The sequence below is a fragment of the Mustela erminea genome, chromosome 4 (assembly GCF_009829155.1).
Source record: "Mustela erminea isolate mMusErm1 chromosome 4, mMusErm1.Pri, whole genome shotgun sequence".
In the NCBI taxonomy this organism is placed as follows: Eukaryota; Metazoa; Chordata; class Mammalia; order Carnivora; family Mustelidae; genus Mustela; species Mustela erminea.
In genome coordinates, this window is record NC_045617.1 from 31682647 (window position 1) to 31695181 (window position 12535).

At 41.1% G+C, this 12535-nt stretch overlaps 1 protein-coding gene across 5 annotated transcripts in view; it reads left to right on the top strand.

Moving 5' to 3' along the window:
• Nucleotides 1-1118: 1118 nt before the first annotated feature.
• The window catches only part of USP45 (ubiquitin specific peptidase 45), a 73706-nt gene continuing 62289 nt past the window's right edge, over nucleotides 1119-12535 (top strand). For all 5 annotated transcript variants that reach the window (XM_032338970.1, XM_032338971.1, XM_032338972.1 and 2 more), the window contains exons 1-3: nucleotides 1119-1174; nucleotides 5982-6100; nucleotides 10076-10245. In XM_032338970.1, the coding sequence (XP_032194861.1) occupies nucleotides 6001-6100; nucleotides 10076-10245 (270 nt within the window). In that variant the 5' untranslated portion in view covers nucleotides 1119-1174; nucleotides 5982-6000. The remainder of the gene's footprint in view (nucleotides 1175-5981; nucleotides 6101-10075; nucleotides 10246-12535) is intronic.

A 12535-nucleotide genomic window follows, 5' to 3' on the forward strand; every position in this document is an offset into this window, starting at 1 on the left:
TGTTCTTATTTGGGGAATATTTTTTTTTCCCTAAAGAAAAAAAATTCCCCTACTCCAAAACATGAGTAGTGATCTCTATGCCCAGCACCGTAACTGGCAAATTTGTACTTAGTTACATTTGTCGAATGGGTGGTTTCCATAAATACAATGTGAACACCTAGTGACCTTCTTTGCTAAGTTCTGTACATAGAAGTAATGCTAACTATTTCGTAAGAAATTAATTAGAGTTTACGGGGAAAACCAGAGTTTTTTAAATTTAACCTTTACCCAAGGTTCTATCATTAGGCCACCTGTCTCCTGGTTGAAGAGTTGTGAAGGATTACAAAGCTCTTAGGACTCACGCATAACTAGAGTGGATGTTTGCAACATCATTAAAATATTTTCTTTTTTTTTTTTTTTTTTTTTAAAGATTTTATTTATTTATTTGACAGAGAGAGAGATCACAAATAGGCAGAGAGACAGACAGAGAGAGAGATGAGGAGAAGCAGGCTCCCTGCTGAGCAGAGAGCCCTATGCGGGACTCGATCCCAGGCCCCTGGGATCATGACCTGAGCCGAAGGCAGAGGCTTAACCCACTGAGCCACCCAGGCGCCCCTCATTAAAATATTTTCAAAACGATTATTTTTACTAAACAAATGCAGTGTGCAAACCAATTTAACAGATAATCGAGCTTCGAAGAGCTATAGGTGAAGGTCAAGAAATTTCTTGTCTCCGTAAGTAAGCTAGGACAGGTAAGCCGACAATAATGAAAAAAAATGGGAGACAACATATGACAAATGTCAGATGTGATTTTATTGCAGTGTGACGGAGAGAAGTCAGAAGCTATCCCTTCAGGCCCTCAGCAACAAGTGGGATTTAAGCCCGACTCCGGGAAGCCCTTGAACTGCTCACACCCGAACACCAGCCGGACGCAGCCGGGAGCTCCTTGCGGTTATCCTCCGATTAGCCGGCATACGGGGCTCTGCAGATCCACAGAACGCAGGCGCGGCGCCACCGGCCCCGGGGTGGGGCTGGGGGTGTCCACGCCCCCCTCCCGTGCGCCGCGGCGGGGAAGGCGTCAAACCCCGCCCCGGAGGCGGGGCCGGCACACGAGGCCCCGCCCCTGCCGACCGGGAGGTCAGCCGCGCATGCGCAGTCTCTTCTGGTTATAGACCCGGCGGCTCGGCCCGGCGTGGTGAGTCCGGGCTGAGGGACTGGGGTCGCCGTAGTGTCTCGGTCATCGCTTCCTTTACCCCAGCCCCATTGTGGCAGGACAGGCCTGGGAGAGAGGCCTCCTACGCGCCCCGGTGTTGCCGATCCCGGGGGTTCCCGGCGGTCACCGAGGGCCGCGTGAGTGCGGCCCGGCTGGGCGCCGGCGGCGGCGCCGGGTGGTTTGGGCGGGAGGGGTTCGCAGGGAGGGGCCCGAGTCTCCGCTGTATCGGGAAGCAGGCGCTCCCCGACGCCCTTCCCGCCTTCCTCCCGCGCGCTCTGCTCACTACCCATTTGCTCTTGAGAAACTTGGGGTGCTTTGTTAGTGACGGGAGGGTAGTGTTAGGAGCCCCGGAGAAGGGCTGCTGGGGTCCAGGTCTCCATCCACCTCTTCCTGGCTCCGGGACCTCTGAAGTCACTTAACCTCTGCGGCTCTCAGATTCAAGTGTGAGCTGGGGGTTAGTCCTAGGAGCCTGTCTCGTAAGGTGTTTGTAGCACTACGTGAGGAAGTATCCTGGAGTGCTGAGAGCCGAGCGTGATGCACGGCCAACGTGTGCAAGTGCTGTTCATCTTCTTGAGCCTGGTACTAAACGGAGAGTGTGTCCTCCTCCTCCCCACGGCGAAAATAATTGCCCAAGAGTTCAAGGGTAGGGAAAAAAGATTTTTTTTTTTCTTGAGACTATGGGCTTTTGTTTGTATAGGATGTTAAAAAAAAAATCAAACATTTCTAAACAACTTAGTTGCGCATCCTACAGCAGAGAAAAAACAGATGTTGCAGTAATACTGAAATTGAAAACTGAACAGTTTTGTTTGGGAAACCGCGTGAAAAAAAAGGGCCAGAACTTACTTGTCCTGAAAAGAGTTAACATATCAGGCCTGAGACTGCTCTCCTTAGAAAGGCCTGCTTGCTTGTTTGGCGTCTGGAAACAAAATAGTTCATGCAGTACCCTGTGGTTTATGCCGAAGTTAGCAGCCTCCCAGGAAAACCCCAGTCCTGTGAGTCTGTGATGGGCTTCCCTGAGCAGAAACATTGCACAGACGTTGCTGGACTTTCCTTATTGGGAGGAAGAGTGTGCTCTGTTTGACCCTTTCTGGGAGGAAGAGCACACAAGGAAGCCTGCACATAGATTCCTGCAAACTTCATTTGTGTCTTTCCCTTATGCTCAGGTTGTATGTCCATACTCCATTGCCCTAATAAAAGTTAGCCTTGAGTACAACTACGTGCTGAGTCCTGTAAGTCCTTCCAGTAAATCTCCAAATATGACGGTGGTCTTGAAACTCCCCACACACAATATTGGTGATAGAAAGTACTTGAAGCTTGAGTAATTAGATTTTAATTTTGTCTCTTTTTGCCTAAAAAAAGGAAAGAAAAAGCTATACAGATAAGTGATTGCTAAATAGTGGGTTACTATCCAAAATTATTTCTCTGTTTAGACATATTGCAGGTCTTAGAAAAATCACTGGAAATTGCGTTGGCAAGTGAAGTTTGAGTCACTGTCTTTTACAGACCTTTCATAGATTGTGGTCAAATACCTTTTCTTTTTGTTACTCTGCAAGCAGTATCTATGGGTTGATGTCTGTCTTTATCAAGATAAAGATGTCTGGGAAGCTGGGGAAAGGTATGGCTGGTTTCTCATGGCCCATTTTTCCTGGATTTTTTTTTTTTTTAAAGTTATGCCTGCATTTTCAGGACATCAAGTTGAAATAGTTGGAGGTAAGTCTGTAAATTTGGGGTTGGAAAGAACAGATTGCCTTCTGATTATATCTTTTTTCCCTCGATAAAGTAGAAGACTAGATACTATTTTGAGAAGAAGGGAGATGGAGGAGTTAGACGTTTAGAAGAGTGAGGAAGGTTTCAAATGGCTGTGTGAGGAATAGGTAAATAGGTTTTCCAGAAAGTGTAGTAGATAATGTCATGTCTCGATCCATTTGAGATTGAGATTTTGATTATGAATTTAGCGGACCCAGTCACCTTTCTTACAAAATTTTCTCCAGCTTGTTTGGATGCAGACATAGAGAAAGTGGTTAATTGGATTCATTTAGGTTTGGGGTTCTGTTAGGGGGGTTTTGTGGTAGTCCTTAAGGCTGGGCACACATATTTTGTTCTTTCTGTATACATGGTAAGGTTATACTCTTTGTACACATCCCACATCCCACTCCCTTACCCGCATGTCTACTCGAAGTTGAATGTGTCGAATGAGTTGCTTGGGCTGGTAAAATACAAGCAGACGTGACATACATCATTTCCAAGTGAAGCTTTAAGCACCAGCACTCCATTTGCTACTTCCCCATCTCTGCCTTGCTATAGTGATCATCTCATTTGGTGAGATGCAGCCTCTCGCCAGCCTGGGCACTAAAGGTGAATGAATAGGAGTGGCTGAAGAGGCAAAGCTGGAAGAACTTGAATGTGTGATTAGAACTTGAATTAATGATTTTGCAAGGTAGAGCTATAGGGGTTTATAGCTAACAAATATAACTATATATATATAGTTATATAGTGGAAGTTTGGAGGGAGAAGGCAATCAGAAATGAAGTGCTCGGGGCGCCTGGGTGGCTCAGTGGGTTAAAGCCTCTGCCTTCAGCTCAGGTCATGATCCCAGAATCCTGGGATGGAGCCCCACATCGGGCTCTCTGCTCAGCGGGGAGCCTGCTTCCTCCTCTCTGCCTGCCTCTCTGCCTACACGTAATCTCTGTCTGTCAAGTAAATAAATAAAATCTTAAAAAAAAAAAAAGAAATGAAGTGCTCAAGGAACTCAGAGCCCTCGTGCGTCTCTCACCCTGAAGGCCAAAATTTGTTGCAGTTCAGTTCAAGAGTGATGACCTCTGGAGTTAAAGAAATGGCTCTTAAAATGGTAAACTAAAAAGCTCCCTTATGCGGAATGTGGTATAACTGAATCAAGACTCAGAGTTTATTTTTTTATTCATTTTTGAAGATTTATTTATTTTAGAGAATGTGTGTGCACATGAGCACAGGGAGGGGCTGAGAAAGAGGGAGAAAACCTCAGACTTTCCACTGATTGAGGAGCCCAGCAGGGGGCTCCATCCCATGACCTTGAGATCGTGACCTCAGCCAAAATCAAGAATTGGCCACTTAACCAAGTGAGCCACCCAGGCACCCCAAGATTCAGAATTTATTATTGAGTTGAAAGATTCTTCCATCTTGATCAACAAAAGCAAATAAACAAATAGCCACGAAAATTACAGTGTAGCTTAACCGTAGAACAGATGATATTAGGTAGGATTTAGGCTGAGCTTTAACAGAGACACCAAATACAGTGATTTTTTAAAAATGCTTAATTTTTTTTAAATGCTTAATTTTTAATCTAAAATCTTAACAATTAACTTCGGATTTTTAAAAAATATAAAGAACAGAGGTAAGTAACAGCTTGAAGAGACAAGTATGGGACATTATACAATGTTGCTATTGAAAGTGTGGTCTGTGAAAAAAAAGAAAGTGTGGTCTGTGGGGGCACCTGAGTGGCTGAGTTGGTTGAGCGTCTCTTGGTTTTAGCTTGGGTCATAATCTCAGGATCCTGAGATCAAACCCCCTGTTGGGTTCCTCACTCTGTGGGGATTTTGCTTGAGATTCTTTCCCTCTACCTCTCCCTCTGCTCCTCCCAATGGTCGTGTGCATGCTCTCTCTCTAAAATAAATCTTAAGAAAACAAAACAAAATTAACACAACTGGTCTTTGGACCCACAGCAATGGCTTACCATTGGGAGCTTGTTAGACAGGCAGAACCTCAGGCCCTGTGCAAGACTTGTTGAGTCAAAATGCACATTTTAACAAGATCTTTAAGGTGACTCATATGCGCTGGCCTGATTCTTAAAAAAGCCAGTGTCTTAGGAAAGTGTAAGATGGGAAGAATAGTTGTGGATTAAAAGATGCGAACAGTTAACATGACATAACCAATACAAAGTGCACACCTTGACTGAATCTTGAGTTTTAGAAAACAAGTATGGAAGATAATTATGAGTCAGCTGAAGAGGCTAGAATACGATGGAACCTCAGAATGGGGAATTACTGTTAATTTTCTTAGATGTAATAATGATGTGGCTATATATAGAAAAATGCTGTTATTTTTTAAAAAGATGCAAACTGTTTGCAACTTTGAAATAGTTCAGCGGAAACAAATATACTCACATGTGTGTATTTCTGTCTCTGTCTCTCTCTGTACACACTGATACTTAGGTAAAACAAATGGGGCAGATGTTCTAGATGTGGAATGTAGGTAGTAAGTATATGGGTGTTTATTATATTGGTCTTTTACCTTTTCTGGAAGTTTAAATTTTTTCATAATAAAAAGGTGGGGAAAAACCCCACAAAAAATGCAGTATAGCTTAAAACAATTTCTGTCAGTCATTGCTAGTTCATACGGTGCAGGTAGAAGGGCTCTGTTGTGTTGGGCACATGGCTACCGTCCCTGGTCCATTATGGCTTTTCCAACTTCTATTTCCTAGCTGGTGGGACAGGAGAAGAGGCAAGGAGACCACATACCCAGAAGGAGCACTTATTCCCTTGATCAAACCTTTTGGGTTTTTTTGTTTGTTTGTTTGTTTTTCATCCACTTGGACATCATGTGTTTGGGGAGTAATTGGTAAAAGTCAAATGTAGTGTGCGTGTGTATATTGGTTTATAAAGATGTCTTTGGTTTCACCTGATGTTCTCTTCTTCTTTTGATGTACTAGGGCCCAACTAAAACTGAAGTCATTTCTATTTTAATATACATTAAGTAATATACCTAAAATTTTAATTTTGAGGATTAAAGTGTATTCATTTCCCCCTACCCCCAGCCTTTTCAGTAAGTAACAGATGCGGGTGAAAGAGCCTTCCAGAGCTTTGCCTGAGAAAGCCAAAAGAAGTAAAAGGCCTGCTCTACCTCATGATGAAGACTCTTCAGACGACATTGCTGGTAAATTGTAACCTCTGGCATCCTGAATAGTGTTGTGGAAAATAACCATATGTTTTTAATCAATAAGTCTTTTGCTCTTTATTTCCACTATTTTCTGCATGAACTGTAAAATCAGCTTGTCTAGTTCCAAAACATCTGGGTGATATTTTTATTGAGATTTCGTTTAGTTTATAAGTAACTTAGAATTGGCATCTTTTTGTTGTTTTCTGTTTCTCATGACCTGTTAAAGCCAGGCCTTCAAGCCTTGGGAGGGGTGGGTAACTGGGGAGTGGCTGGCCTCAGGCTCGCTTTTCTTTTGAGCTTCATGCCTTCTGTTTCAGCTTTTCTGAGAATTTTCCCTACTTTCTCATAGCTCTCCATTTAAAAAGACGTTTTTAATTTTTATTTCCACTTTTAAGTGTTTTTAACTTGGATAATGTTTCAGGATAGATTGTTGTATTGAGGGAAGTCTGAATTCTATCTTTAAGCATTTGTTTCATTCTGTGAATATGATTTTTTTCTCAGGGATTCTGATGATTCTTATGTTAGCTCTTCCCTGCCTGTCTTCTAGTTATTTTTCCTCAAATCCTCTGAAACTCCTACTTCCTTTTCATTTTGCTTGCTCTTTTCCTTTTTATCTTTTACAGTGTTTTCTGCGGTGCATCCTTTTTAGTTTTATCATCCTTTTTGTGGTTTTATTTATTTGTTCTTCCATTTCTATCCTGAGCTCTGCCAGTCACTTCCTACTGTTTTGCCACCTCATGTGGGAACATTTGCTTCTTCTGTTTTGTATTTTTGTTTCATGGCGGTGATTTCTGTGCCATTTGTTTTTCCTTTTTTTTTTTTTTAAGTATTGGATAGAAATTGTGGCTTTAATTTTTCCTTGATTTCTCATTCTTTGATGTAGGGTTGCCTTTCTTGGACCAGGTAGTTTTAGAATATTTGTGTAAGGAGGAGGGCCATAGCACTGTCGAGACCAACTGGGGTTTCGAGTGTGAGCTCAGTTAGCCTGTATTTCTTTCCACCCAACAGGGTGATGCAGCCCTGAGGTTTTTTCCAGAATCTGAAGATCTCTTCTCCCCTCCTGTCATAGAAACAAGACTGTTTCTGGCAAATTTGGCTTCTTTGTTTCTCACTTAGTGAATTAGAAATTGCCTTCTTTTGCTTCTTAAAACAAAACTGGCTCTAGGGGCTCTGCTGCCAGGGTTGTTGCAGCCCGGAGATTTGGGTTTCATTCTGCATCTGCGAAGCATGCGGGGTTCTCTGTGAGACCTACCGCTGCAGTGTGCTCTCTGCTTCCTTCTCTATGCACTCCTGTTTGAGCTCTGCTGTGTTGTGCGGGGAGGGCCCTGCACTGGATTTATGACATGGGGCTTCAGAAAATGAACTGGGTGTTTTTGTTTTCTACTCTTGTTGACCTTGGACAATTTCTGGGAGGAAAATGGGGAAGTGTTGATTTTATTTTTTATTTTATTTAATTTAAAGATTTTACTTATTTATTTGAGAGAGAATGAGAGAGAGCAAGCACGAGAAGACGAGGGTCAGAGGGAGAAGCAGACTCCCTGCTGAGCAGAGATCCTGATCTGGGGCTCAATCCTAGGACTCCAGGATCATGACCTGAGCCAAAGGTGGTCGCTTAACCAACCGAGCCACCCAGCTGTTGACTTTAGATTATCATTTGTAAACTAGAGGACTTTCCTGTAAAGTTTTTTAATATTTAAAGTGAAAAACATGGATTTTAATTTGTTGTTTTTTATTTGTTTATGTGAAACAACTCTAGACTTAAATATATTTATATATTTTATTCAGGAATCTCAAGAAGACTTATTTGGCAGATGAAATTTACACAGTTGTATGATTAAAGAAATTACAGAAGACTGAGGAAATTTTATTAGCACAGAAATTTTTTTTACATCCCCCCCCCCCAAAAGATTGTGAATATTATTTAAACACTGGATAACTCTTGTAAGAAAACATAAAATTTTGAAATTTACTTATAAAAAGTATGTATGGTTGAGACATTTAAAAGCTCATAGAGTTAATTTGGACTCCTAGAACCTTTTTATCATGAATTCACTTGTCTCTGGATTCATTAACTATTTCAGTTTTGTAAGTCTGAATTGTAGACTCAGAGAATAGTTAAGTTGTGTCCTGGCCAGATCCCACCTCAGAGATGATATAGAAAGTGTATGGAATGATTTTTAGCCTTAGAAATTTAAACTATAAAAAACTCAAAGCATTGATATCTAGTAACCCACTTCTAGGTCCTGTATTTGTGTGGTCATCTATCAGTCTTCCTCAGAACACCCCTTTCTTTAATGGCATGTGTCCTTGCTTTTCAAATATAGGACTCTGGAATTCCTCCTTTTGTGTCTATTCTTATAACTTGCTTTTGGTGTAAAATTAGAAGTCCTAATCTTTCACCAGATTTACACATTATTTTTGTTGAAATTATATTTTATAATAAGTCATTTGTCAGGAGTCACATACTTAGGCTTGAGGATGAAGAGAACTAATGCTTCATCTCTCACTAGTTAACTAATAGGTGAAAAGGAGTGCTCTGCCCTTGGGAAGGAAATGGAAAAAGTGAAATGTACATACTCCTGCCTCCCTCTTCAAGTTACTCAGTCTTTCCTTTGTTGTTTACTTTTGGTGGATAGTTGTAGTTCTGGTGTTTGAAATAGTTGAGGTGGAAAAATAGAAGTGTTCAGGTATTTGGGAGACATGGAAATGTCATTGTGCCCTTGGGAGAAGAACACGATTATCTGAAGAAATAAAAACATATTAGTTGATTTAGTTCAGTTGTCTCCACACAGTGCACCTGGTTCGACTCTGTTATAAAGGATAATTAAGGACCATGCGGAGTCACTTGTTATTTGGAAATACTCGTTAAGGAGAATTCTTGTTCCTGTAAATTATGCCATTGTTTGTTTCTCTTTCTCCTTTCTCTCTATAGTGATGAAAATAGCATCTGAGCAGAGGTAGGCTCTGTGAAAAGATTTTGTGTGTATATTTAATTAATTTATTTATTTATTCAAAGATTTTATTTGACAGAGAGAGAGATCACAAGTAGGCAGAGAGGCAGGCAGAGAGAGAGAGGGAGAAGCAGGGTCCCTGCTGAGCAGAGAGCCCGATGTGGGACTCAATCCCAGAACCCTGAGATCATGACCTGAGCTGAAGGCAGAGGCTAAACCCACTGAGCCACCCAGGTGCCCCTTTGTGTGTATATTTTAATGAGAAGGAAAATATTCAAACTGCTTGACCTGCTCACTAATAATTTATTTATTTATTTATTAGACTCTTTATTTTTAAACTAATTTTTGAATTAATAGGAAGGTTTAAAGAGATATACAAGGGGGTCCCATTCACCCTTCACCCAGACCCAACATCTGGTTGGGTGATTAACATCTGATTTAACATCTGGTATCTTCTTTTTTTTTTTTTTTTTTTTAAGATTTTATTTATTTATTTGACAGACAGAGGCTTTAACCCACTGAGCCACCCAGGCGCCCCAATATCTGGTATTTCTATAGTACAATGTTAACACCAGGAAAATGGCATCCGTACAATCCTTAGAACTTATTCTGATTTCACCAAGATATGCAAGACCTCGTGTGTGTGTGTATCTGTGTCTATGTGAGTGGGTATAACTCTGCACACTTTTATTACATGTGTAGTTTTGTATAACCGACACAATTGAGAGACTCGACTGCCCCATCACCACCCCCAAGATTTACCTGTTTATAGCCACACTCCCTGTTCTCCATCCATGGTCCCTGGCAACCACAAATCTGTTCTCCAAATCACCAACCATGTTATTTCACAAATGCTTTATAAATGAAACCATACAGTATGTATCCTTTTGAGTTATTTTGTTTTTCGGATCTCTCTTCTTTTTAGTTACAGCATTTTAATGCTACTGACTTTTGCTTACTGATGCTAGCTCTTTGGTTTAGCAAAGAAAATGTTCCCATTTCATTTTGTCTCATTCAGCAGGTTTCACTTGCCAGCATGTAAGTCATGCTATCAGTGTGAATCATGTGAAGAGAGCAATAGCTGAGAATGTGTTGTCAGTTTGCTCAGAATGTTTAAAAGAAAGAAGATGCTGTGAGGGGCGGCCAGTACTTCCCTCTGACATTTGGTTGTGCCTCAAGTGTGGTTTTCAGGTGAGAAAATTGATTTTTATCTGTGAGTTTGTCTTAAATATTTTTCTTAAATGCTTATTATAAGTTGGAGTATTGGTAATGTTTAGAACTTAAAATAAATTTATTCATGTTCAGATAGACTTCTCCAAGGTTGAACTAAGAAACATTTGTTAAGGTAAAATAAAAGTTATATTATCTTCAGAAAGCAATCATGTGTGGTTTAGAAATACTTTGAAAGGGAATCCAACCTACTTGCAGTAGTTCTCATCTCTGGACCTGCCTTTACCTATTTGTATTTACTTAAGAAATAGATCCAAGATTTTTTGTACATCTTACTAGATTAATTTTTTTTCTCTCTACAAAAAGATTCTTTAAAAAAAACAATTTTTTTAACATCTTAGAAGCTATTAATATCTGTAATATTTTTTTAAATTTTTTAATTTTTTTTTATAAACATATAATATATTTTTATCCCCAGGGGTACAGGTCTGTGAATCGCCAGGTTTACACACTTCACAGCACTCACCAAAGCACATACCCTCCCCAATGTCCATAACCCCACCCCCCTTCTCCCAACCCCCCTCCCCCCAGCAACCCTCAGTTTGTTTTGTGAGATTAAGAGTCACTTATGGTTTGTCTCCCTCCCAATCCCATCTTGTTTCATTGATTCTTCTCCTACCCACTTAAGCCCCCATGTTGCATCACCACTTCCTCATATCAGGGAGATCATATGATAGTTGTCTTTCTCCGCTTGACTTATTTCGCTAAGCATTATACGCTCTAGTTCCATCCACGTTGTCGCAAATGGCAAGATTTCATTTCTTTTGATGGCTGCATAGTATTCCATTGTGTATATATACCACATCTTCTTGATCCATTCATCTGTTGATGGACATCTAGGTTCTTTCCATAGTTTGGCTATTGTGGACATTGCTGCTATAAACATTCGGGTGCATGTGCCCCTTCGGATCACTACGTTGGTATCTTTAGGGTAAATACCCAGTAGTGCAATTGCTGGGTCATAGGGCAGTTCTATTTTCAACATTTTGAGGAACCTCCATGCTGTTTTCCAGATTGGTTGTACCAGCTTGCATTCCCACCAACAGTGTAGGAGGGTTCCCCTTTCTCTGCATCCTCGCCAGCATCTGTCATTTCCTGACTTGTTAATTTTAGCCATTCTGACTGGTGTGAGGTGATATCTCTTTGTGGTTTTGATTTGTATTTTCCTGATGCCGAGTGATATGTATTTTTTAATAACATTTAAGATGTCTATAATTTTTCTAAAATGAGAGGAATGCTTATTACCTTACATAGTTCGTAAGTAAGAACCCTTTAGGATTAGTTAATTCAATGAAAAGAGCACTGAAAACTGAAATTTCTTCCATTTTTCTTTTGTCCACCCTCAATTTCATAGCTTTTTATGGCCAAATATGGTTCATGTGTTATATGTCATACAGCAAACCTCAAAGGCCAGAAAGAGGGCAAAAAGGACATCCCTTTCCTGTTTGTTTGTTTGTTTTTTAAATTATTTTTGTTAACATATAATGTATTATTTGCTCCAGGGGTACAGGTGTGTGAATCATCAGGCTTACACATCTCACAGCACTCACCATAGCACATACCCACCACAATGTCCGTAACCCCGCCACCCTATCCCTATGCCCCCACACCCCAGCAGCCCTCTGTTTTGTGAGATTAAAAAACTTTTCCCAGAAACATCTAGCAGACTGCCCCTCATGTTGCATTGACCAGAACTGGATCTCATTTCTTTACTTAGCTGGTCAGGGAAATTACTGTGATTGGTCTGAGTCTCATTAGTTGCCAGTGGGTTTGGGTGGAGGTGTGGACAGTATTAGAAAATATGTTTATGGGGGGGGCACTGATCTGCAAGGATGCTTGGTGCCCCACAGTGTGTAAGGCAGAGAGTATGTTCATTTTTTTTTTAAAGATTTTATTTATTTACTTGACAGACAGAGATCACAAGTAGGCAGAGAGGCAGGCAGAGAGAGAGGGGGAAGCAGGCTCCCCGCTGAGCAGAGAGCCCGATGTGGGGCTTGATGTGGGGCTTGATGTGGGGCTCGATGTGGGGCTCGATCCCAGGACCCTGGGCTCATGACCTGAGCCGAAGGTAGAGGCTTAACCCACTGAGCCACCCAGGCGCCCCAGTTCATTTTTAAATAATAGGGAAATGAACGCAGCCCATGATTGTTCTAGGCAAATACTATATTACAAAAAGCAAGTTAGCCTCTTTGCAAGAAATTAAACTTAATGAGAATGTATATTATTTTCTGAAACTTTTCTCTCCTGCTTG